This window comes from Anabrus simplex, chromosome 9 (genome assembly GCF_040414725.1).
Source record: "Anabrus simplex isolate iqAnaSimp1 chromosome 9, ASM4041472v1, whole genome shotgun sequence".
Taxonomy (NCBI): Eukaryota; Metazoa; Arthropoda; class Insecta; order Orthoptera; family Tettigoniidae; genus Anabrus; species Anabrus simplex.
In genome coordinates this window covers 88,566,682-88,592,997 of record NC_090273.1, presented here as the reverse complement: position 1 = coordinate 88,592,997, position 26,316 = coordinate 88,566,682, and the positions used below count along the sequence as shown (strand labels likewise).

The following is a 26,316-nucleotide window of genomic DNA, read 5'->3' as shown; positions in this document are numbered from 1 at the left end:
TTCGTGTGTTTACAGCTGCTTCAATTTGTGCTATTAATTATGATACACCCTGTAGATGCGTGCTAAAACATGATAAGATAAGAGAGTCGCTCATGTGGTATGATGAAGTCAGAATGGGTCTAAAAATGAACAGTTTAAGGTGACGTATTACAATTATATTATAATTTTAAAAATTCCTCTCTCTAAAATTTGTTTCAGGTAAAATATTGACAGCTCGAAAATCTACTTCATTAGAATTGTTGTTCTACTTAATATGAAAACAAGAATGTTTGGGTTTACAAATTAAGAGTAAGTTAAATGTAATGCCAGCTAGACAGTAGTGTAGAAAATGAACTGCCATCAGGTCATCTTGTGAGGTATCTTAAAGTATATCATATGAATGTAAATTTTACTCATATTTTGTAATTTTCAATGCATTAATCCTAAGCTAATGTTAATTCTGTGCAGCTGAAGATGGTGTGATGAGGCCGAAACATGTACTGTTATTTTTAATCTGATGTTTTTGGAATCTTGAACTGTGAATAAATTTGAATTTATTGACTAGGTGGAACATTTATACTAGATTTTTCAAATTCTATGAAAATATAGTTACATTATTTTTATATATGTATGGAATAGGTGGATCTATTCCTACTCCATTATAAGTGAATTACCTGTTAATACAGATGAATACAAAATTTATTACATATGTTATCCAAAGTCTTTGTGAACAGGAAGCTAACATTTGGTTTTCTGAACTCTTAATGGAAACATTAGTCAGTGTAATACTTTTCAATGAACTGTGTAGAACAGAATATTTATTTGAAAAAAATATACAAATACAAAAATGTTACATGAAAAGATGGTAAATTAAATAGTCAACTACAAAAAATGTTTATTCATATTCTATTATGAGTTTCCAGAATTAACAATCTTATGTCAGGTGCAAATGACCAGGCTACAGACAAGCACAAGCAGTTTGAGAGAGTTGGGTCTGTAATGATAGTACCCAAGAGTAATTTGTTAAATTTCAGGACTGAAAAATAATTTTGCATAAACATGTGAAATGAAACAAACACACAACTTTATTTTTCAGCTATACTCCTCTCTCATATTTTCTTGCATACTGCTAATCACATCACCCCCTCTATAGCCAGAAAATGTATATACCTTTGTTAAATAGGCATGCAACTGTGCAGGTTTGCACACTAAGCAGTGTATGGATGGCTCTAGCCTAGGAAGAACAAGAGCTTTAAACTCAACATTTTTTATCAACTGTCAAAAAAATGGAAACTTCGACAGAAAGTTCACAGGCCCAAGACAAGGAGCTTCAGTTCTTCTTGGCAAGGAGTTTATAAATTAAAAACCTCTCTTCTCCTTCTTCAGGTATCAGATTGAGTAGCTAAAATATTACAGGTCTTTCAGAAAGCCCTTTACAAACTGGATTAAAGCTCAACTGCTAGTCTGTTCCATATAGAACTGAACTGAAGATGTGAGATGCTTTTGGGACTTATCTCTTGATTCTAGGTAGATATGTATACTAGAGTGTTCAACATACAAGGAGGTCTGGATTAAAGAAGTAATAATAATAATAAAAATAATAATAATAATAATAATAATAATAATAATAATAATAATAATAATAATAATAATAATAATAATAATAATAATAATAATAATAATAACAACAACAACAACAACAACAACAACAACAACTACTACTTTACATTCCACTAACTACTTTGATGGTTTTTGGAGATGCCAAATTGCCAGAAGTTTGTCCCACTGGAGTTCTTTTACATGCTGGTAAATCTACCGACACATGGCTGATGTATTTGAGCACCTTCAAATACCACCGGACTGAGTCAGGAGTGAACGTGCCAAGTTGGGGTCAGAAGGCCAGTGCCTTAACCATCTAAGCCACTGAGCCTAGTGATTAAACATGTCTTGTGCATTGTTCTGTGATGTAACTGGTTAACACAGGTGTCCGCCTCCGTAGCATAACGGTTAGTGTTATTAGCTGCCGTCCTCGGAGGCCCAGGTTTGATTCCCGGTCCTGCCAGAAATTTAAGAATAGCAGGAGGGCTGGTATGTGGTTGAAATGGTACATGCAGCTCACCTCCATTGGGGGTATGCCTGAAAAGAGCTGCACCATCTCAGGATGAGGACACGAGTTTACTTTTTTAACACAAGTACGCATGACTGTTTACAGACCCTCTTGTATCAGAGTATAAGTGTCTCTCACCGGGCAATGAAAACAATGTTAACTATTTTACCTGCGTTAAATTCCGATGACCTGCTAACCAAATTTTAGAAAACAGTCCTTTTGCCACAAAGACTCAATTGCCACATATCGTACCCTTATTTCCTCAAAACACAGCCACCCTTCACTGACAAGTCCTGCTTCTTGGCTAATTCGTTAGCACACTGGCCTTTCGTCTAAGAGGTCCTCGTTTAGATTCCTGGTGGAGTCAACGATTCAATAATTTTAACCTTCGATGGTTGTTTAGTCTGGCTCGGGGACTGAGAATTTATACCATCTTCAACAATAGATTTCATCCTAACTGTGGCCCCATCCTCACACACGTACACATCATCCATGGGTGTCAGCTCAAAAGACCTACACGTGTCCTCTCCAGAGGCCATACAGCGTTGTCTGGCACAAAATTGGAATTACCTCCATGTTATCTATTTCATACCAGAGCCCTTTTTATTGAATTATTATTGGTCCACATATTGGAACACTTATTTCCCTGTGCTGGGAGCCATGAGGACAATTCACTGACCCATTTGAAAGCAGCTGGCTCCCTTAGAATCTGATGTGTTGTATTAGAATGTGTTTAGCAAAATTCTTCAGTTTAAGCCCTCATCTTTTTCTAACTGCAATAGTAGGTTTTGCTATTCCACATTCTCTTCCCATTGCAGTGGCACTCTCTCAACCATTAAGCCACTTTAGGATGTGAAGCTTCTTTTAATAAATATTCAGAATGTTTTTGTCTTATAGAAATGGTACAAATAAGCAAGCAAGCCAAGTAAGCAGTGCACACTGTCTTAGGCCAACCTGCTATGCCCAGTAGTGGAGTTAGGATGGCAGCGAATGAAGAGCTGGAATGCCCAGTCATAAGTTCATTATCTTTTGTATGTAACTCTCAAATTGTAAAACATCTAAATTTGGAGGGTGTCCAACATTTTCAGCTCAATTCTATTTGGAAAATCTGGCTTATATGGAACTATCCTTCAAAATAATTTCTAATATTCTAACTTAGAGACTTACTGTATGAAGACTGCAGGCACAGGGTTCAGTGAACAATGATACAGTATGACATTACTGTACCTATTTGCCCTGCATTTCCAGTTTGAACACAAATATTCTACATCTTTGATTATGCACAAGAATATTGATTTTTTCTGAAAATCGCTAGTGACCTTCATAAAAATACCACTAAAATTTGTTTGGAAACGTATTGTTTTTCCTATTCTTTTCTTAGTATATGACATATGCCATATGACTAGACCAGGAATGACAAATGGGCCTTACCAGGCATCATGCACAAAGAGTCTTCAAATTAATAGCACCTTTGTTTTAGGTAAATCAAGTCATGTGTAGAAAGTCAGAAACATGTAATGTAACAGTGACTGGTTAGCCTGGGAAGAGGGAGCTACAGACAAAAGAGACAAGGATAAACATTAGAACACACAAGGTCAAGGAAAATCTCCCTATCTTGCTACACCACTGTCTTCTCATAGAGGACCAAGCAAGTTGACCGTGCGATTTGTGTCGCATGGCCATGAGCTTGCATTTGGGAGATGGTAGGTTCGAATCCCACCGTCGGCAGCCCTAAAGATGGGTTTGCCATTTTCAAACCAGGCAAATGACAGCTGTACCTTCATTAAGATCATGGCTGCTACCATCCCAATCCTATCACCTTTCCATTCTTGCATCGCCAAAACATTTCAGTGTGTTAGTGCAAAGTTAAACCAATAGCAAATCTTTCCGTAGATGGGCTGTGTCTTCATCAATTCCAGTTTTTCTACACCTGTTTCTCGTCAGCTCACTGGCTCATTTCTACTTCCCAGCTTCATCTGGCTTTCATTTTATCATACACTTCCTACTTAAAAAATGAGGATCAATCAATCAATAAATGATATGCAGTTAGGACTATTGCCCAGGTGGCAGATTCCCTATCAGTTGTTTACCAGCTTTTCCTTAAATATTTTCAACGATCTTGGAAATTTATCGAACATTTCCCTCGATAATTTATTCCAATCCCTTACTCCTCCTCCTATAAATGAATATTTAACCCACTCTGTTCTCTTGAATTCAAATTTGCCTCCATATTATGATCTTTCCTACTTCTAAAAAAGCTCCACTCAAGCTTATTCTTCTACTTATGTCATTCCACGCCAACTCACCACTGACAGCTCAAAACATACCACGTACTTTTTACAAAAAAAAACAAACTAGAGTTTATTATCCACCTAATCAATACACAGTTTACTCTCAAAAAGTACTAGTTTAATTTATGACATCACTATATCCTAATTCTAATTTTATGATTAATAGCCGATGATGACCACTATGTATGGTCGAAACTAGTACTGTTTGAGAGTAAACTGTGTATTGATTAGGTGGATAATAAACTGAAGTTTTGTAAAAAGTAAGTCACATCCATCAATACAGATCCAACCGTGAAATTTATTGCTTATACATACCACTTAGTTGAGCATCTCATCTCCTTACTCCGAAGTCTTCCCAGCCCAAAGTTTGCAACATTTTCGTAAAACTACTCCTTTGCCTTTGTCAGAAATCACCCAGAATAATTAGAGCTGGTTTCCTTTGAATTTTTTCCAATTCTCGTAGTCCTGGTGAAGGTCCTATGCATTGGAGCCATACTCTAACTGTGGTCTTACCAGACTTATATGCCCTCTCCTTTATATCCTTACTACAACCCCTAAGTACTCTAGTAATCATGTGAAGATCTATCAAGATGACCCTTCAGTGACTGTCAATGCTTGCCATCCTCATGGAGCTGGCAAGCAGAAAATGAGTTTGCTAGGTGCTGAGAAGAAATGGATGTAAAAGGTAGAAGATAGCAGTCTGGGATTGATAAATACAGAACCCTTCTGTATGAAGACAGCAGTGTATGAATAAAATGAAATTGTCCTTGTCCTTTTTTGTTTTCACATTATTTTCCCTGCTACATTCATATGACAATTTTCACACCTCCGTCATCTGGCTAAAATTCATCAGTGTATACCACGAATAATGCTGAGCTTAAGTTGATTTAAGTGGTCTTGCCATGAAATTGCTTCAGAAGGATGAATCTTAAAATTAAATCAAGAAATAACAATTACAGTGTTGAGGAGAGAGAATACCAGTACCAATTTTGTTGTAAGAATAAGAAGAATCTATATTTCATAAAATTTCGGAGATCCCATTTTCAAAAGATCTCATTCTATTACGTTTTACCTTGCATCCCATCTCTTAATACATCAGCCCTGTAAGAATTACAAACACAGGTTTTGTCAGTATAATTAAGTTTTAATATTTAATTTATTTTTAATTTCACTATTCTGTCTTAAATTATTTCCATTTTAATTGGATATCAAAATCAGATAAAGTTGAAGACTATTTAATTATGAGATTTACTGCATGAAAAATCAGTTAAGAAATATTATACTATAGAACATTTGATCTTGTATAAAACTGTATGAAATACAAATACATATGCATTCACAAGAAACTAGGGACCAAACATTAAATAAATTACTCGTATTTTCCACCAGAACTGAGTGTCTGTGACCAAAATAGTATTTGAACTTTTTGTTCATCTATCCTAAGGAAAAATGAATTGAAACTTTTTCCCTTGTACCACTTTCATGGTGTATACTCCTACAAAAGGAAAGGGTGTTTGTAGTGCTGTATATCGTCGAGACTCCATTCTTCTAATGGAGAGATTATCAGCACATGAAGAGCACCCACTAATAAAACACAATGCCAACTCATGGAAAGTGCAAACGCAGATCTCAGCGCTTGGCATGTAACCTCATACGGAACACCCAATATGTGATGAAACGAATACCCACAAAGAACCCCACCAGTGCAACAGCATCAATCCAATATTCTGCTTTCCCCATGTCCATCTCCTCGAGGAACTTCTTGGGATTCTTGAAATGGCAGTACGCCTCTGAGCACTTGAGTTTCTCTCGTCCGTGGCCATAGATAGCGACCATAGTACCCTCGAAACCGTAACGCACATAGCTGATGTATGGTAACCATTGCATGTAGGTTGGTAATGCATTAAAATTTACGAAGAAGCCAGAGAACAGGATGATTGGCACTGATGATGCTGGACCAAAGAAGATACCATTCTGTAAATATGAAAACAAGTCAACATTAGTAAACAGTTAATATGATATACAGGGTAGTCAGAAATAACATGAAATGGGTATGTAAGCATTAGACGGTAGGTCACAGAGATAAATAATTTGAAAAATTAATTTGATATCTTGCACCACTGCGATTTTATCAGCTGCTGAATTTATCCAATTAGCCCTTTCATTCTGGCGTAGCGAGTATGGTGGTACGACCCTCTGGACGCAAGTAGCGGGTGGTTCACCGAGCCCGCTGTATGGGATACTTGTCCTGCTCTGTACTCCAGTCCGCAATCAGCTCGTAATGTGAGGAGAGGACAGGAAGAGTTTAAAAGTATTTTATTTGTAATGCATATTCGGTGAAATGCTTATGACTGTATTTTTAGCATTTTTCATCCTCCTTGCACAGAAGAGTTATGATATTCGTGTTAAAAACAGCTGAAAGAAACACACGTATAATACTTTTAAACACCTCAGGAAAATCTCAAAATCGCATCTTAAAAATGACTACAACCGGCACATCCCTTCTATAACTGGAAACCTTAAAAACAACCCTAAAAAGTTCTGGACCCTAATTTCGTCACGCAGAAAGTCACCCCGGATACCACTGAATCTTAAACTACATAGTGATGATGTCCCAACTGAATTAAGGTCTCAAAAATTCAATGAGTACTTTCACTCTACCTTTAGCCCTCCTGCACCTATCACAGAACTACCACAGATCAATAGTGTTTGCAGTTACTCACTGTCACAAATATCAACGACCCCTAACGAAGTACAAAATATTCTCAATAGTCTCCCAACAAACCGCTCCACCGGGCCCAATGATATTATGTCATAGAAAGAAAGAGATCCACCTTATCAATACTAAATTTAATGTTATTATTTAAAACAGGACCGGTTTCGACTTATTACAAGTCATCTTCAGCTGTCATTTACATACACATTAGAATACATAATCAAACAGTTGTATCTTACAAATAAACATGTCGTGTTTGATAGACATTAGGTAATATGTCTAGAAGTGAAATTCTGCTTCTTACATCTAGGTTTAACGGATCAAGAATATTAAAAAGATATCTATCTTTAACACATTAAAATTTTTTAAAAAAGTTACAACACATGATAAAATTTGTTGTTTACACCTGACCTTGAATATAGCATTGTCGTTCAAGTTTTACTAATAATAGTTCTTTAAAAGGACTTTTTATATTGCATTGTTTTTAGTCGACTGAATATGCTTAAATGTAGCCGCATGTGCTTATACAGATACTTCTTACTAGGCTTAGACTTTGTCAAAATGAGTAATGTGAATTCAAAGAAGAAATTACAATAATAAAGTGAAGTGCGTTTGAATTAATAGTGATCTAGGTAATTGTAACCTCTGTTGAATAACTCCTGCAATTATATACTATTTAAAATACATTTCATGCAAAGAAGACATCACACTTCAATATATAAAAGTTGAAAGGTATAAAACAATCATATACGTTTTGTGAAATTCATATGAAGTAATGTTCTTTCCTCATGCGTATGTGTCATTTTCAAATGGAGTAATATACTTTATATAAAACTTTGTCAAATTAAGTAATGTGAGAATGAATTTTTGAGATTGCGTTGAGAAATGAAATGCCAGGTAATTAAAACCTGTATTGAATGACCTCTTCAAATATATACTGAGTAAAATACATTAAATTCAACATAAAACAATGGTACATTTCAAAATAAGTTAAAAGGTAAGAGGCAGTCCTGCATATTTGTAAAACTTCATATGAAGTACTGTTCTTCACGTGTACATGCCAAGTTCAAATGGGGCACTATTGGCCACTATTTGCTTAAAGTCCAATCACTATAAATTAGATTGTCTTGTTGAATATACAGATTGAAGATGAAGATGAATGTGCTGCTGGGGTTATGAAAGCTGTTGTAGGTGGTTCTTTTTCGGTCTATGATACTTGCTAACTATTGTCGTGAGATGATTGGGAAGTGTATCGCTTGGCGGCTTGGCGTGTACTATATCGTGAACTTGTGGTATTAGTGTCTGTTGTCGTGAGGGGAATTACCTGGCATTTCATTTCTCAACGCAATCTCAAAAATTCATTCTCACATTACTTAATTTGACAAAGTTTTATATAAAGTATATTACTCCATTTGAAATTGACACATACGCATGAGGAAAGAACATTACTTCATATGAATTTCACAAAACGTATATGATTGTTTTATACCTTTCAACTTTTATATATTGAAGTGTGATGTCTTCTTTGCATGAAATGTATTTTAAATAGTATATAATTGCAGGAGTTATTCAACAGAGGTTACAATTACCTAGATCACTATTAATTCAAACGCACTTCACTTTATTATTGTAATTTCTTCTTTGAATTCACATTACTCATTTTGACAAAGTCTAAGCCTAGTAAGAAGTATCTGTATAAGCACATGCGGCTACATTTAAGCATATTCAGTCGACTAAAAACAATGCAATATAAAAAGTCCTTTTAAAGAACTATTATTAGTAAAACTTGAACGACAATGCTATATTCAAGGTCAGGTGTAAACAACAAATTTTATCATGTGTTGTAACTTTTTTAAAAAATTTTAATGTGTTAAAGATAGATATCTTTTTAATATTCTTGATCCGTTAAACCTAGATGTAAGAAGCAGAATTTCACTTCTAGACATATTACCTAATGTCTATCAAACACGACATGTTTATTTGTAAGATACAACTGTTTGATTATGTATTCTAATGTGTATGTAAATGACAGCTGAAGATGACTTGTAATAAGTCGAAACCGGTCCTGTTTTAAATAATAACATTAAATTTAGTATTGATAAGGTGGATCTCTTTCTTTCTATGACATACTATAGATATCAATACGGAACATCATGAAATTTATTAATCAAGACCCAATGATATTAGCCCTATATTCCTCAAAAATACTTCTGCATCTCTCTGTGCACCGTTATCTACAATTTTAAACCTGTGTATGGCTACTGGTACATTCCCCGACAGCTGGAAACAAGCTGATATCACACCTATTTTCAAATCTGGCAACAAATATGATATCTCATCATACCGCCCAATATCTATCGTTCCAATACTATCCTCTGTCCTCGAAAGAATAATCCACCACCGACTCCTCTTTTTCACACAGCCGTACATATCTGAAGAGCAACACGGATTCACTCCCGGAAAATCATGCCTCACTAACCTCACTGTTCTCAATCACCACATCATTTCAGCAATAGAAAATAAATCTCAGTTAGATGCAATCTATATAGATCTGGCCAAGGCATTTGACTCAGTGGATCATGCACTTCTTCTTCATAAGCTCGCTACCAGATTTAATATCCATGGCCCCGTCTTGTCATTGATCACAAGTTTCCTCTCCGGCAGAAAACAAAGAGTGGTACTCCCTGAATCTGCCTCATCATGGTTATCTGTGTTATCAGGAGTATCTCAGGGCAGTATTCTGGGACCCCTACTCTTTGTTCTCTATATCGATGACATAATTTTTTGCACCCGAAATAGTCAGTGTTCCCTCTTCTTGTACGCCGACGACCTGAAAATCCTAAGAGAAGTGTCTACGCCTGATGACTGTGACGAATTACAGACTGTTCTGAATTCGTGTGGTGACTGGTTTAAGAAATGGAATCTTTCTCCCAATTTTAAGAAGTGCAATACAATCTCCTTTTCATTGCTAAAGCAAGGAATGAACACTGCATATACCATCCACGGAAATACATTGCAATCGGCTTCTCAGGTAAGAGACCTAGGCGTTATAATAGACTGTAAACTAACCTTCTCTGCTCACATTCACTCCATAAAATCCCGTGCTATGCGTACTCTAGGCATTCTTTACAGGTTTACTGAAATTAATGATATTAACGCCTTAAAATTATACTTTGTCTCATATGTTCTCCCCATTATTGACTTGTGTTCCCCTACTTGGTCCTCATCTGCTATCACAAACATATCTCAACTAAATAGTATTTTTAACTTTTTCACTTTCATTGTTAAGACTCGTAATCCTGTTTTTAAGAACAAAACTAAATCTGACATTATGAACTACCTGGGTATACTTGACCTGAGAAGCCGTTTACAGTTCTCTGATCTATGTTACCTGCACAAAATAATCAATGGCTACACCAAATGTAATTCTCTTCCAGCGTACTTCCCTATACACGTTCCTCCCCGCCCTACACGCAACCGGCGCACCCATCATGTGTCCCATCCGCGCCTAACCTTACAGCAACGCTCTATCTTCCACCGTCTCCCTACTCTTGGTAATTCACTACCCGATATCGACATATTCACACCTTTCGCATCCTTCAAACAAAAAATTAAAAGATTCCTTTGAAGTCCTCTCCAGGTTTTCACTTTCTTCCGTCCCTCCAACCCTTGACCTTTCTTCTTCCTAATTTCTGAAACCGACACATGCCAGTTACCGTTGTCATTGTTGTTACATTGTTACTGTTAAAATTGTTAATTATTGTTGCTACTTAATATTGTTGTTTATACCTTTGTTATCTTTTATACTTATTTAAACTTATTATTATTATTATTATTATTATTATTATTATTATTATTATTATTATTATTATTATTATTATTATTGTAAAATGGCCCTCCATAGGCTGTATCAAATAAATAAATAAATAAATAAATAAATAAATAAATAAATAAATAAATAAATAAATAAATAAATAAATAAATAAATAAATAAATAAATAAATAAATAAATAAATAAATAAATAAATAAATAAATAAATAAATAAATAAATAAATAAATAAATAAATAAATAAATAAATAAATAAATAAATAAATAAATAAATAAATAATAAATAAATAAATAAATAAATAAATAAATAAATAAATAAATAAATAAATAAATAAATAAATAACATGCTAGCTATGTCTACTAAACTTTTCAATCCGATATTAGCTGCGTCAAACTTATGTTTCTTCGGATTCAGGTTATACTTTTTCCAATTTAGTTTTCTGCTCAGTGGTTTAGGCACCTGATCTTCATCCTCACTATCTTCATCTTCAGTCAAATCATTGAAGTAGGCCCACCTTTTAGACAATGAAGTGGTAACTGGAGTAGCAAATGTGCCTAAAGTAAAAGGTGTGATTGAAGTCATTCAGTCTCCAGAATCAGATGAAAAATCACTATTATCGTCATGTTCTTCAAAGTCAATACCCTATATGAGGGCAAGAACTTCCTCCACACTATATCTTTCCTCCGTCATCAGGCCTTTTACAGTTTCAAAGCAATTGAAAGCTAAGTCAAGAAGCACAAGCACATCAGCACAGGGGAGCAACTAGGCATGAAGTGACTGGCATACCCGAAACATTGCTCTCGTCTTCGAACTGATTACTCCTGTCATCCGGTGATCATAGTCATAAAGTCATAACTATAGACACCCAAGATAGCCACGAGAGACTTCCAAGGCCGAACTTCCACAGCAGTCTATCTTAGTGAAACAGAAAACAACCGAAAGACTTCTACAGAGTCGACTGACTATGAGGAACGGCTCTAGCATGACTGCTACAGCAGTCCACCGGGTACATGACACAGCTTCCTCTCGACTGCTACAGCAGTCAGCCAGAGTAAAAGGGTTAGATAGCTGTGAGGGGAGGGGAATTCAAGTGGGCTTTGCAAGGTGGCGTTGCTACATCTGCATGTGACTGAAGACCAGCTTGAGAGCACCAATCGAAGAAACAAAACCTTTGCCAGAGGAGAGGTTTGAACACGGAGCTCAGTTCTGACATGGTAACGCCATACCAAGTGCACTACAGTGACATTAGCTGAAACCCACGGTCTTAGGCCACATGCAGATTTAGTAACACCACCTGGCAAAGTCCATTTGAATTTGCCTGCGAAGTGTTCTGATGTCTAACTTTAGCAACTGGTAAAATGACAATGGCGCGAGGTATCAAATTAATTTTTTCAAATTATTTATCAATACACAAGAACCTCACTTATCCAGCCCTCATTAATCTGGATAAAAAAAAAAAAAAAAAAAAAAAAAATTTTTACTTGTACAGTATTTCTTTTATGGGGTCGATTCTTCTTGAATGTCTTTTCCACCAATTATAGTTTAGGACAGGAATTGGAAGTAAGTCGGCCGTGGTCTATAAAAGGTACTGTCCCAGCATTTGCCAGGAATTGAGAATGGGAAACCGTGGACTCTTCTGAGTTCCTTGATATATTTGCACGCATTCCCGGATGCTCGGATGTAGATGTGAATGACGTAAATGACTGGTTGAAAAATTACTGCAATTTAGGCTACGGTATAATGACAGATGAATAAATTATTGCCTGTTGTTCCTCGGCAGGTAATGACGAGAGTGATGGTGAATTCGAAAATGAAATGGCGCTCCATCAGAAGAAACAATGACTCATGGAGAGGCAACAATGCAACTAGATAAACTGATGACCTATTTAGAATCCTTGACTGAAATTACACCGGCACAACTGTTGTTAGTAAAACGTCTTCGTGATTGTGCTGCGCGCAAACGCTATACAAATGTAAAACAGAAAAAACTCACATTATTTTAGTGCATAAAACAGCCTTAAATGCATGAAAAATGTTCTGATATTTTTGTACAATTGAAAAAAGGTATTACTGTACAACTTACGTTAATAGATTATATAACATGTACTGTATTTGTTTTTAGTTTTCCAGATTATCCAGACTTTCGATAATCTGGATCAGTTCCGGTCCCACTTAATCCAGATAAACGAGGTTCTCGTGTATTTACGACCAACCGTCTAATGCTCGTATACTCGGTTCATGTTGTTGCCGACCACAATTCTTGTTAATGTGAGTTGTTATTATTACATTACAGAGTTGTCATTGCAATATTTTTAATTCCCAGCAAATCTTCCTGCCGTGACTATTGCACCATTAAAAGAAAAAGGGTACAATATGTCATACCTCAAAATTCAGTCAAATAACTTCCTCTTAAATGCATACTCCGGATAGAAAACCAGTGTATTCCTACAAATTCATGATAGTAAAGGTATTCTAAAAATGTTAAAAATATTGAAGTCAAGTAGTAGATTCACCAATATTACCTTAAAGCAGATGGTTCCACCACTGTCTATTGAAATACAGGTAGACATCGTTATATGCGAGTTACGTTCCACAGAATTGCCGCGCATAGAGAATTTGCGTAAATCGAGTCATTTTATTTGTAAAATATAGGGTTAAGTTTCCGATTACTCACATAGTAAGTTTAAAGTAGCAGAGATTCTTCATATTTTCACAAAAACAAAAAACAAAAAAAAACATAATCATGTTCCTGAAATGCATTTTAATGCAACACTTAACACTTAAAAATTTAACACTGAAACTCAAAGTTACGTTCCACAGAATTGCCGCGCATAGAGAATTTGCGTAAATCGAGTCATTTTATTTGTAAAATATAGGGTTAAGTTTCCGATTACTCACATAGTAAGTTTAAAGTAGCAGAGATTCTTCATATTTTCACAAAAAAAACCAACATAATCATGTTCCTGAAATGCATTTTTAATGCAACACTTAACACTTAAAAATTTAACACTGAAACTCAAAATAACAAACTAAACTCCACATACAAGCTCTTGGCTTTAGCTTGAATCATGTATGGGAATGCCTATAGAAAAGGAATGTACCAAAATCATTAATTAACAAGATAAAAATGTTGTATCATGAGACTACAATCAGTGTACAAGTGGGGAGTAGTGACTCTGAAACATTTTATACAAAAAAGGATCACAAGCAAGGAAGTGCACTGTCACCATTTTTGTTGATTATATTGATGGATGAAATCATAAAACATGTAAAACAGAGTATCAGTAGTAATGAAGTGAATGCTTTGGTATTTGCAGATGATGTGGTGATTTGAGGAAAGAGAGAAAAGGAAGTACAAAGGAGACTGGACATTTGGAATGAAAATCTGAAGGAGTTTGGAATGGTAATTAGTAAAGAAGAAAACTGTAGTCATGCACTGTGGAAAAGAGAAAAAGAGAAGCCAAGTGAACACAGATGGAGAACAGTTAGAGAATGTAGAATAGTTTACATATCGGTAGCATTATTAATGGAAATAATGAAATCAGCCCTGAAAATAATAACAGAGTAAGTAAAGGTACAACATTTTATCATCAAGTCAGAGAGCTTTCATGGGATGACAAAGTACCCAAGAGAACAAAATTAACATTATATAAACAATATTTCATACCGGTACCAGTTGTAACATACGGACTAGAAACGCTGAAGAGACAAGATAGTAAGATCCAAGCAGTAGAAATATTTTTAAAAACATCGGTTGAAAAGACAAGAAGAGATAGAATCCAAAATATTAAAATCAGAGAAGAGCTAAAAATAGAACTATTAGTACAGAACATTCAGAAAGCAAGACTGAGATGGTTCGGACATGTAAAAAGAATGGGAAAAGAATGGGTAGCAAGAAGGGAATTGGAAATAGAAGTTAAGGGAAAGAGACGAGTTGGAAGACAGAGAAGAAGGTGGATGGATCAGATTTGGAAGGACATTTAGAGAAGCTGGATTGAATGTGGCAGAAGTAATGGAGCAGGAAAAGTGGAAGGACAGAAAGGATTGGATGAGGCTTGTTAATCACACCCGGGTGTCTGGAGTGGGACATTGATGATGATGGTGATGAATGTTAAAGCCCCTTGTCTGACGATAATTTGGTGAGATGCACAGCCACTTCATAGACAAGGGATGAGCCTTTGTGTTCTATAAACAGGTTAATTATAACCCACATGTTGTGTATCCTTGCGTTGTCATGCTCTGGATAATACTTTTCAAACGATAAATACATTCTGTTCAAATGAGCTGTGATAATGTTTGAAAGTGGTTTCTTTGATGAATCATTTACTTCCCCAGTAAACTCTGAATACGATTCAAACATTTCCTACCTTCCTTCTGAAATGATGTCTATCTAGAGCTTGCAGCCAATGGCACACAACATAACTCTGTAAGTTAAGTGGTCAATAAACTCTTCTGCTTTGCATTTTTTCAAGATTTTAGGAATTTTTATTTCCAAAAAGCATTCATTAGAATTATTCATTTTTGGAAAATGGCTGTTAGGAAGAATAATCATTAGCAATGTTCATTTTAGGAAATCAGGTATTAGGATTTTTTATGATGAGGAAAAATGTTGTTAGGAAAAGTAAATTAGGAAAAATAGTTGGCAACTATTAAAAAAAAATTGAAAAAATCCTTGATTGGTGTGAACAGGTTATACAGTGTATTGCTGTGCAGTAATGATAGTCACACACTATCAATCACATGCATGAGTTGATAACAGGTTTTTCTTCTCAATAGCCTTGACCTTGCACCAAATTATTTCTATCTCAGGAGCTGGAAGGCAATTCATAAAAAATAAAGAAGTAATTTTAATACAGTTATTTAATAAGAGGTTTTGCCCTCCTGATTAATGAATTGTCCTTGAATTACTTAATACATTAAAACGTTTTTCTCATATCAAGATCTACTAAGGAATAAGAAAGAAAATAACAATTACTCACCTCTATGCTCATCCCAGCCCCCACGAGCAGCCCCAGGCTTTGAGCTACAAGTGATGTTAGAACACACATGTTGAGCACCATGATGAACCTCAGAGGATCATGGGGTTGAGATGTCATGAAGTACACCACAGTCACATACACAATGGAACACAGACTCTGGAACAAATAGAATGATATTCAGTGGATAGATGTTCACTAAGGAGAACCAGGAAGATGGGAGTACACAAAATTCAATATTATTCCTAATATTAAAACTCAAGTTACTGTCATAATGTTGCATGAATTTTTGACACATGAAGTCAAAAGGATGGAAAAATGATCTATTAAACTTACCTGTAGAGGTAAGTCTGCCATTGTCTTGGCAAAATAAAATGACTTCAGGGAGTACCAGTAGTTTAAATGTTCTTTCATGAACACGCCCATCTCAACAGGAACTGGAAAATTAAAAAAAATATACTGCAAAAATCTACAGAATATTTTATATTTACTTTGTTATTGGTAATTTAACTACATAAAACCACCACCAACAACAACAGCTCGTGATTGACACCTTACATGCAGGAAATCATTGGTGACTACCAGGCAAGTTAACGTCTGAATCACTTAACAACAGACCACATCTTCTCCAAGGGACAAATCCTTGAGAAATATTGGGAACACCATATAGAAGTTCACAACAACTTCACCACCTTCTGCAAAGTCTACAATAACATCCGGTGAGAGAAAATATAGGCGATAATGACTTGAGTTTGGCAAGACAGCGTCGTCAAGGAGGACATCATAGCCCCATCAAAGCTGCTGAAATAGCATTCTTCTCATGTAAAATGATGATGATGATGATGATGATGATGCTTGTTGTTTAAAGGGGCCTAACATCTAGGTCATCGTCTGACTCGTTGGCTGAATGGTCAGCGTACTTGCCTTCGGTTCAGAGGGTCCCGGGTTCGATTCCCGGCCGGGTCGGGGATTTTAACCTTAATTGGTTAATTCCTGTGGCTCGGGGGCTGGGTGTGTGTGGCATATTCAACATTAGAAATCATCCTAGCTTCACAGACATGCAGGTCGCCTAATAGGCCGTCTACTAGAAAAAGACCTGCACCAGGCCTCTCCAGAGGCCATATGTCATTATTATTATTATTATTATTATTATTATTATTATTATTATTATTATTATTATTATCTAGGTCATCAGCCCCCATGTAAAATGGCTGCTCCAATCATGTCTCCTATTTAACATTATGAAAGTGCAAATCTAAGATAACATTGTCCACTCATCCTTCTCTGCAGCTCAGAGACATGGTTCTCCATGAAGCTCGACCAACACTGCCTGGCAGTCTTCAAAAACAACATACCCTTACAGATTTATGGTCCTAAAATCATCAGCGCTGATTGTTGGGCAGCAGCAAATAACTTGATACTCTGAGGAGAGCTAATGGCTTCACTGGAAGGAGACCTCTTGGGAGAGAGAAGAGGAAATGCCTCTAAAACCCATCAGATAGGTCTGTACCCCAGGTTGGGGATGGCTACAAGGGTGTCTGCTCTCCAGATTAGGAGTGACCTTTTAGATCCCATGGAGGGTTGGTGTCAGCAAGAGCATGTGGTTGTACAATTTTGCTCCAAAGTCAACAACAGACCTAGCTGAAGTCTGAAACTGTTCAAGACGATGATGCTAATGATTCGAGTTAGGGGATGGTTACTTAGTTCTACTTCCCATTACAAGAATAACCATCACCATCGTAGTGACTCATACAGGAATAATGGCATGTTAGTGCGGGAAGAAGGAGCGCCATAAAGGATAGACAAGGATGAACATAAAGACAGGAAACCAGAAGGATAAACTGTACTTCTTCATAAACTGCCATCTTCATCAATACCAATTCTTTTATATCTGTTTCTACTCAACTCCGACAAGCTCATTTCTGTTTCGCAGTTTCATTAACAAGGTGCTTTTTGACTCTCATTGAGGGGATCTTTATGACAGATCGTCAGTCTTCATATGGGAAATGTAGGTTAGATATAACTTACAAGCTTTTCAGTTTTTCTGTATGCTGGAGTGAAGACAAGCCAGGACTTGATTAAGGTAAGTTTCAGATTTCATTTTCATAGGTGCTTGGATAGAAATAGACATAAACATTTCCAAAAATTAAGTGTGACTTGGTAACTGCTGGTACCATTTGCATCAATGGGCAAGACCTAGTTAAAGCCAACCATTTTAAATACCTTGGATAACTCACCACTCAGACGGAAAGACATTACTAGACACCCGAGCACAAGTAAATGCTACATGGCTGCAGTGACCTGAGGTCACTGGTGTGCTATGTGACAAGACAATTCGCACCCACATGAAGGGAAAAGTCTACAAGTGCATGGTCTGACCAGTAGGAAAGCTGACCTACAACTAAGAAGCACGAGCAGGTTTTACATGGTATGGAGATGAAAATGTTGCGTTGGTCACTAGGTCTTACAAGACTGGACCATGTCAGAAATGAAGATGTCTGAAGGTGATTGGGAGTGGCACCTATTCCAGAAAAGATGCGAGAAACAAGACTTAGATGGTATGGTCATGTCGTCCGAAACCCTGCAGACTCAGTGATACATATAGCCCTTCAATTTGATCCTGGAGGTTCTCAATCCCGAGGTCGTCCAAGAAGTGATGGTTCGACTGCATCAAGTGCATCTTGTAGGCATCGCTGAAGCTGATGCCTTTGACCGCAGGAAGTGGAGGATGGCACGTTTAAAAGCAAACCTACACCAATGCAGGACTCAACACTAGGAAAGAAGTAGTAGTGTGGCTTGATAGAATCTGTTGATGTTTTTTTAAGAACGAAACACGCCATTCTTTGTTTAATAGTGTATTTTTATACCTAGTTAAATAGTGTGCTTTTTTGGCAGGTACATTATAGTTTGATATTGGACTTGTATGTTCAATAGACTGAAAAGCTTTTAAGTTATATTTAACAGAGTCTACACTGGAAAGTATGGCTTCCTTCTTAAGAAATTTAGGTTAAAAGCTTCCTGTCTTATCCTGCTGTGTGTTTGTATATTTCTTTCTTTCTTTCTTTCTTTCTTTCTTTGATTCTGACACTTGTTTGTTCACTATTCATTATTCATATTAATCTATTGGGCTCCTTTTCTTTGCGGTTTGCCTTGTGTTCATGGTCTTCTGCCACCTGTACTAACACATTTTTTTATCTCTACATTTTTTCCTGTATTTATCCAGTTTTCATCTTATGCTAAGCTAAGAACAAGAAATAACATCCTGTACAAACTTGCTGGCATGGGGAGCTTCTGAATCCACCCTGTGTACGTCAGTATTGGGATTAGTATATTCTACAGCTGAGTATTGCTCTGCAGATTGGCTGAACAGTTCTCACATCAAGAACATTGACTCAATGCTGAACATAACTACATCAATCATCACTGCTACTATCTAATCAGCCCCCACTTTTTTGGTTGCCTCCCAGAATAAGAAAGCTCAATTATCTGGTCAGAGAATACTTCAAAATCTTGTTGAACAAAGCTCTTCCCATTCTTAATGATGTTGCTATTGGATTCAAGCATTTCAAATCTAGAACACCAGTTCAAACTCCACGCCTGATAACAGCCAGGACTTATAATGCAAGATCCCCATGGGAACGACAAGCATTTTTTGATTTTCCTTAGGAAATCTGGGTCACTGCTAAGAGGGTTCTAACCAGCCATAGCCATTGTAGTTCATTCCTTTATAAGTGGGTATACAATCTTCAACCTTTCTGTGACTGCGGACAATCTTCAACCTTTCTGTGACTGCGGAGAACTTACCTACACAATTCATCCACCATGTTACCCATAAGTGTTCAAAGAGAGCATTTCCTCAATCTTCTCCCTGTGACTTTGCCAATGTCTCAATGCTTGACGTGAAGTGACTGGACTATCTTGACTTGTTACTATAAGTATTAATGTTGTTTAGTTTTTGTTTCATTACCTAGTGCGTATAGCCATGAGTTAAACAAATAATAAAATAAATCTTATTATGATAAAAACACTCTAGCTCCAAGTAACTACACTGAAGGTTTATAAAGAATTGCTAATATAAGGTGTGACGTAGTATTTCTGTGAGGGGGAATAGTGATGAACCAGCTCTGGTTTGGATGAAATTGGAATGAACTAGGGAACAGTACACAAATGAAATGAAATGTCATGGCTTTTATTGCCGGGAGTGTCCGAGGACATGTTCGGCTTGGCAGGTGCAGGTCTTTTGATTTGACGCTTGTAGGCGACCTGCGTGTCGTGATGAGGATGAAATGATAATGAAGACAACACATACACCCAGCCCCCGTGCCAGAAAAACTAACCAGTGATGGTTAAAATTCCCAACCCTGCCAGGAATCAAACCCGGGACCCCTGTGACCAAAGGCCAGCATGCTAACCATTTAGCCATGGAGCCGGACAACAGTACACAAATGAGTTCTTTATCTTACTGAACCATAGCCAATAATATGTAATACTGGATCTTAGAACTTTATTTACACTGAATTTTTCTATCTTGAACTATTAAAGGAAAATACTTTTACAGAATTGTAACAAATAACTTGATAGTCACCCTTCTGGATACGATAATGCATTCATTGTTTATTCTAAAATCTTCCTGCAACAGCTGCAGGTTGCCCAAGGACAAAGAGTACTAGATATTGATGAACGGATTAGCCCTACACAAGATGGCATGAAGTTACATAAGAGTTGAGTCACATCAAACATTTATGTGAGGTCCAAAAGCATGGTTCTTGAAGACCATGATGGAATTCTTGAGAGAAGTAATGGTGATATTATAGATTACATCTCTATTTAGCCCAAAGATATTGTAAAAGTTGACATGAAGTTTAGTTATGGTTCCTTGGGCACTTAACATCAAGCCAGTTACAGGAGATGGATGAGAGTTGGGAAATTATTGTTTTACTGTCTACAAGGACTTACATGTAAGGATGGTCGGCATCATGGCGTTGAAGGTGAGGAACAGCACCGAGGCAAAGATGCATCCTGAATTACTGATCACCTTGGAAGCATCGTTGCCAATGCCGAAGTAGATCATCCCGATGAGAATTCCTAGACCCGCATGGGATAGCAGCCTCATGAGTGTGAGTGTCTGGAATGATACCAATTAATGAACAGTTTGATTATAATGCATAGGTAATAACAACAACAACAACAAAGCTATCTCCACACCAATCGTGAAGGCTCCTGACTGAAGTATATGTAATTTTGCAGTGTACATATAAGGGCCTTTCAAAAAGAAACAATCCGTAGGCTAAAGCCTGTACTGTTATTTCAAAAGTATTGCCCAGCACTGTTGAGGCACTTGTCCCACTGTGACACACGGTGGTGAATGGCCATCTCATAAAATTCCTGAGGCTGCGTTTTGAACCAGTTGCAAATGTACTGCTTGACGGTGTTCGAGGTAAATTGTTTGCCTCTCAGAGCCTTCTTTAGCTCATATTGGATTTTTTGGGTGGGCGTGACCCTGCATGCTTCCACTGGAGACTTTGTCGTTTTGACTCGGGTTCCAAGTGATGACGCCATGTCTCGTCTCTAGTGGCCACTCATGACAAGAACTCATTCCCTTCCTTGGCACAGCGCAGCAGATGTTCCGGAGAAGGGTCCATTTGACGTGCTTCCTGTGCTGGTTGAATACTGTGAGGCACCCATTGGGCGCACTTTTAGTAAAATTTCAATCTGTCCTTAATGATGGTGTGAACACTTCCGATGCTCACTCCGACCTCTGCGGCAATGGCTGCTACCGTAACTCACCGGTCTGGCATAATGAGGGCATTCACTTGCTGGACAATGGCATCGGTAATGCGGTGTGACATTCCAGACTGTGCATCATCGGCCAACGACATGTGTCCTTCCCTGAATCGCTTGTGCCATGCCTTGACCCTTGCAACGGACATACAGTGCTCTCCGTACATTTGTGCCATTCTTCGATGAATTTTCGTTCCTCTCACTCCTTCTGCTGTCAGGAAATGCTCTACACCCCTTTGCTCTTCTTTTGAAGCCTCCATTTCAATATTTTCAGCATGATTGGGTGCAGTGGATGATCAACGCGAGCACGTGCTCGCTGTCATCACGTGGTGTGCACCCATGTCCCTCCAGCGGTGAGTTTAGGATCTCAGTGCTCTTATAGGGACCACACCTTCTTTCACAGGCAATTGCTCTTTTCAGCGGTTTTCATTTTATAGCCTCTGGCTCATTCCTTTTTGAATGGCCCTCATATGAAAAAGGAGGAGCTTTTGTAAACAAATTATTATATTCTCAGGCAGCCAAGCAGCACTTAGAACTTAACTGAGTTTTGAAGTGACTTCTAAGCAGGAAGAACAATATCTCAGTGCACTGTGAAATCTTGGAGAACACAACCATGTATATCTTATATGGGTCGTAGGTCACAGAAGCATAGAAGGAAATACAAAAAAGGTGATGAATTTGCTCAACAAGAATCAGCATCATGTTCACAAGCTCTTGGAATACCGAAGTGTTCCATTAATGCTGGTTCAAGGGTGAACACTTTAAAGGTGGAAAGTAACCACTGGTATCAAACATTGGAAACTATTTATTAAAGGACCATGCATCAAAACAATTTTAACTCTACATAAGTGCAGTTAAGATTCAGAGTAGCACTCATCACAGGACACACACATGTGAAGACACACTTAAATAAAATGAGAAGGGAGGAGGAAGCAAAAATGTAGAAAAGTGGCAAAGATATCAAGAAGCCAAGAAAGTCTGCCAATAGGTTGTGCAAGAAGAGGAGAGAAGATACAGGGAAAGTTTCACAGACACCTTGTAGGAGAACGTTAAAGGTGTTATATGGAATGGTGAAGAACAGAGTAAAAATAAGAGAGGACACAAAGTTTGTAACAAATTTTGACACAAGAGGATACACTCCACAGATGGGAAGCATTTACTAAAAATTAGACTCACTGAATTATTTGTTGAAGTTGCTAGAAATGGAAGAAGCTATATGGAAGAAGTGTTATATAAGTTGAAAAAAGTTGTTTACTTGTTCCATCTAGTCAATACATACAAGTTTATTTACAATTCAAAATTGTAAAAGCATCATATTAAAATAATAGTACAGGTTTTGGGCTCATTAGGCCATCTTCAGCTGTCTAGAAATAACTTCAACTTAAAATTAATGCAATGAAAATTGCAAAACATGAAAGTCAACTTAGCCAGTGCACAGACATGATATGGCGCAAACACAGAGCTGTTGAAACTTTCATATCTCGCAACATGACATGACGGCAGTTCATTTCCACTCAATTGTCTGGCTGGCATTAAAATTAATTTAATCTACATTTGTAAACTCTAACATTCTAGAAGTTAACAATGATTCTTTCACGGCCTGTACTTGTAGATGTGATATGGGCTTATGCCTTTTCAAGAAAACAAGGTGAAACCCTTTACGTTTCACAGAGAAAGAAAGAAAATTTCGACTATTCATGAGGATGTCTTCTATAATAATGAGGGTTTGAATTTAAAGAATGCTTTGTCATTGGACCTATAGTGGTTTTGTTTTTTGGTATTGGCTTTACGTCGCACTGACACAGATAGGTCTTATGGCGACGATGGGATAGGAAAAGGGTAGGAGTTGGAAGGAAGTGGCCATGGCCTTAATTAAGGTACAGCCCCAGCATTTGCCTGGTGTGAAAATGGGAAACAACGGAAAACCAGGGCTGCTGACGGTGGGGTTCGAACCCACTATCTCTCGAATACTGGACACTGGCCGCACATAAGTGACTGCAGCTATCGAGCTCGGTGACCTATAGTGGTACGGTTGTTAATTTTCTAGAAGTTTTCATATGAAGTGAAACAACAATTTTAAAACATTAGCTGTCAATATTTTTACGTGAAACAAATTTTAAGGAACAGAAGAAACTTTTAATTACATTACCATTCATTATATACAACTGTTCAATGTCAAGTAGACAAAGCAGAAGTGCAAATAATAAAAGCTTTGTGTTAGTAAAGACCAAGATAGGCAGAAAAAAATGGTCTGATTTGGAAACAGGACTTCAGCAGGGAAGAGTACTGTCACCCCGTATTCTTCATCACAGCCATGGATAAAATTCACAAATGTATGAACAGAAGATGATACCAATATAATTGGTCCAGTATTGAACATTATAAATTTTCCAGCTAACTCATTCCTGTTTGCCTGCGTTTCGCCCAAGTATGCTAAGTCGGGCTTATGCAGTGGCCTCTACGGTATGCACTAGCCATGCAACTTGGTGGGTGTGCTATGTACCAACTGATGAGCCCAACTTAGCACACTGGGGCGAAACACTGGCAACCAGGAATGAGTTAGCTGGAAAATTTATAATGTCCAATAACGGACCAACTATATTGGTATTATAAATTTACTCATTTGGGACAAATACTTCAGGTTCCCTTTGGGAATCACGATCTACATCATGAACAGAAGATGAGCGAAAACACAGCATAGGCAGTACTATTTGCAGATGACACAGTGCTATACGGGGACAATGAAATGGCGTCTCCGAAAACCGTAAAAGAGTAGTTAGTGGGACGTAAAGCAAATAAGGAATGGCTCCTGAATTGAGAATTGCATAAAATTCAATTAACAATGTTAAAAAGGTATGGTAGAGAATCCCTTACATTAATATTAACATAATTTTTATTCTGACTTCATCGTACTACATCAAGCGACTCTTTCATATAATGATCTTTTAGCGTTCACCTATTTCATTAAAAAAAATATATATCATATGAATGTAAATTTTACTCATGTTTTGCAATTTTCAATACATTAATTTTAAGTTAAAGTTATTTCTAGACAGCTGATGATGGTCTAATGAGGCCAGAACTTGTCCTGTTGTTTTAATATGATGCTTTTACAATTTTGAATTGTAAATAAACTTGTATGTATTGACTGTGTGGAACAAAATTACCAGTTTTTCAACTTATATAACATAATTGTCAATATGGATCCAAAATTATATTTATTTCATGTGGAAGAAGTGTGGCAAAGTAAATGGAGCAGATAAGGTAGCTACAGAGACGACCCATAGGAGTACAGTGGTTGTATAGACTCTTTAGAGGGGTATAAAATAAAAAACTCCAGAAGACTGGGGTAAAGATCTAATAGTCCTGTTATTCAAGAAAGGTAATAAGGAGTTTTGGAAAGATTTGTTGATTACATTTATAAACATTGGAAAGGCCTATGGCAGTGTCCCAGGACAGTTTGTTTGAGATGCACTGAATAGAAACAAGTAGACAGAGTAGAAGTGCAAATGATAAAAGCTTTGTGTTAGTAAAGACCAAGGTAGGCAGAAAAAAATGGTTTGATTTGGAAACAGAACTTCAGCAGGGAAGCATACTGTTCCTCCATACTCTTCATCACAGCCATGGATAAAATTCACAAACTTATGAACAGAAGATGTGCAAAAACATAGCATAGGCCCTACTATTTGCAGACGACATAGGCCTAGTGGTAGAGGGAGACAATGAAATAGAAATACAAAAACAAGTTAATGTACTTAATGAGGTGATGAGACGTGCTGCTGAACTATGTGGGGTGTTTATATTAGTTAAAGGAAGAGTCCATCTTTTCAATACAATTGACATTCAAAAAGAATATATAAAGGACACTAGGAAATTTTTGCAATACGCAAAAACGGTTGACTGGACACCCCTGTTATGGTGAGGGATGAAAAGAGGTGTGAAAACTGGTCTAGAAGACAGCAAGGTGCGACCTTCACACCAGTTGTTACCAAGCAGTGGGATTGGAAGCAACAACAGTGTAGTCTAAAGGTGAATATCGCACAATTATTTGCTACAATTTTGTTTGTGGATTAACTGTTGACCAGTGCCTGGAGGAAATGACTCCTGTGCTGGGGTAAGACTGTCCACATTGGACAACAATTTTCTGCTGGTACAAAGAGTTCCAGAGGGGAAATTTTGGGGTTGACGACGATCCTCATTCTGGGTGATCGTCTGAATCAGTGACTGAGGAAAACATTGAAGATGTGAGGAAAATATTGCAGCAAGAGAGGCGGTTGACATATCGACAGGTAGAAGAGACCCTCCACCCCATTCACTTTCAGAGGAACAAAGGACACATTGAGTGAAATGGTGCCAAAAATGCTAAAACAGTTTGAAAATGGGACTTTGCATTACGTCAATAGCATCGTTACAGGTGACGAAACTTGGCTTTATTATTATGATGTCCCAACAAAATCCTAGAACAAGGTGTGACTGTTGAAGATGAGGGTACTCCTGTGACCGTGCAAAAGTCAAGGTCAGTAAAGAAAAGGGTGATTGCAGTATTCTTCTTAAACGAGGCATCCTGACTCGGGTTGTGCTAGAAACACACAGGACAGTTACTGCGAAGTGGTACAGTGAGACTTGCCTGCCTCA

General features: G+C 37.2%; 1 protein-coding gene across 1 annotated transcript in view; it reads right to left on the bottom strand.

Moving 5' to 3' along the window:
* Nucleotides 1-1,692: 1,692 nt before the first annotated feature.
* LOC136881272 (ATP-binding cassette sub-family G member 4) overlaps nt 1,693-26,316 on the bottom strand; it is a 409,011-nt gene continuing 384,387 nt past the window's right edge. The window contains exons 10-13 of the mRNA XM_068229125.1: nt 20,857-21,025; nt 16,237-16,337; nt 15,904-16,059; nt 1,693-6,351 (exon numbers count right to left, since the gene is read on the bottom strand). Coding sequence (XP_068085226.1) covers nt 6,007-6,351; nt 15,904-16,059; nt 16,237-16,337; nt 20,857-21,025 — 771 coding nt within the window. The 3' untranslated portion in view covers nt 1,693-6,006. The remainder of the gene's footprint in view (nt 6,352-15,903; nt 16,060-16,236; nt 16,338-20,856; nt 21,026-26,316) is intronic.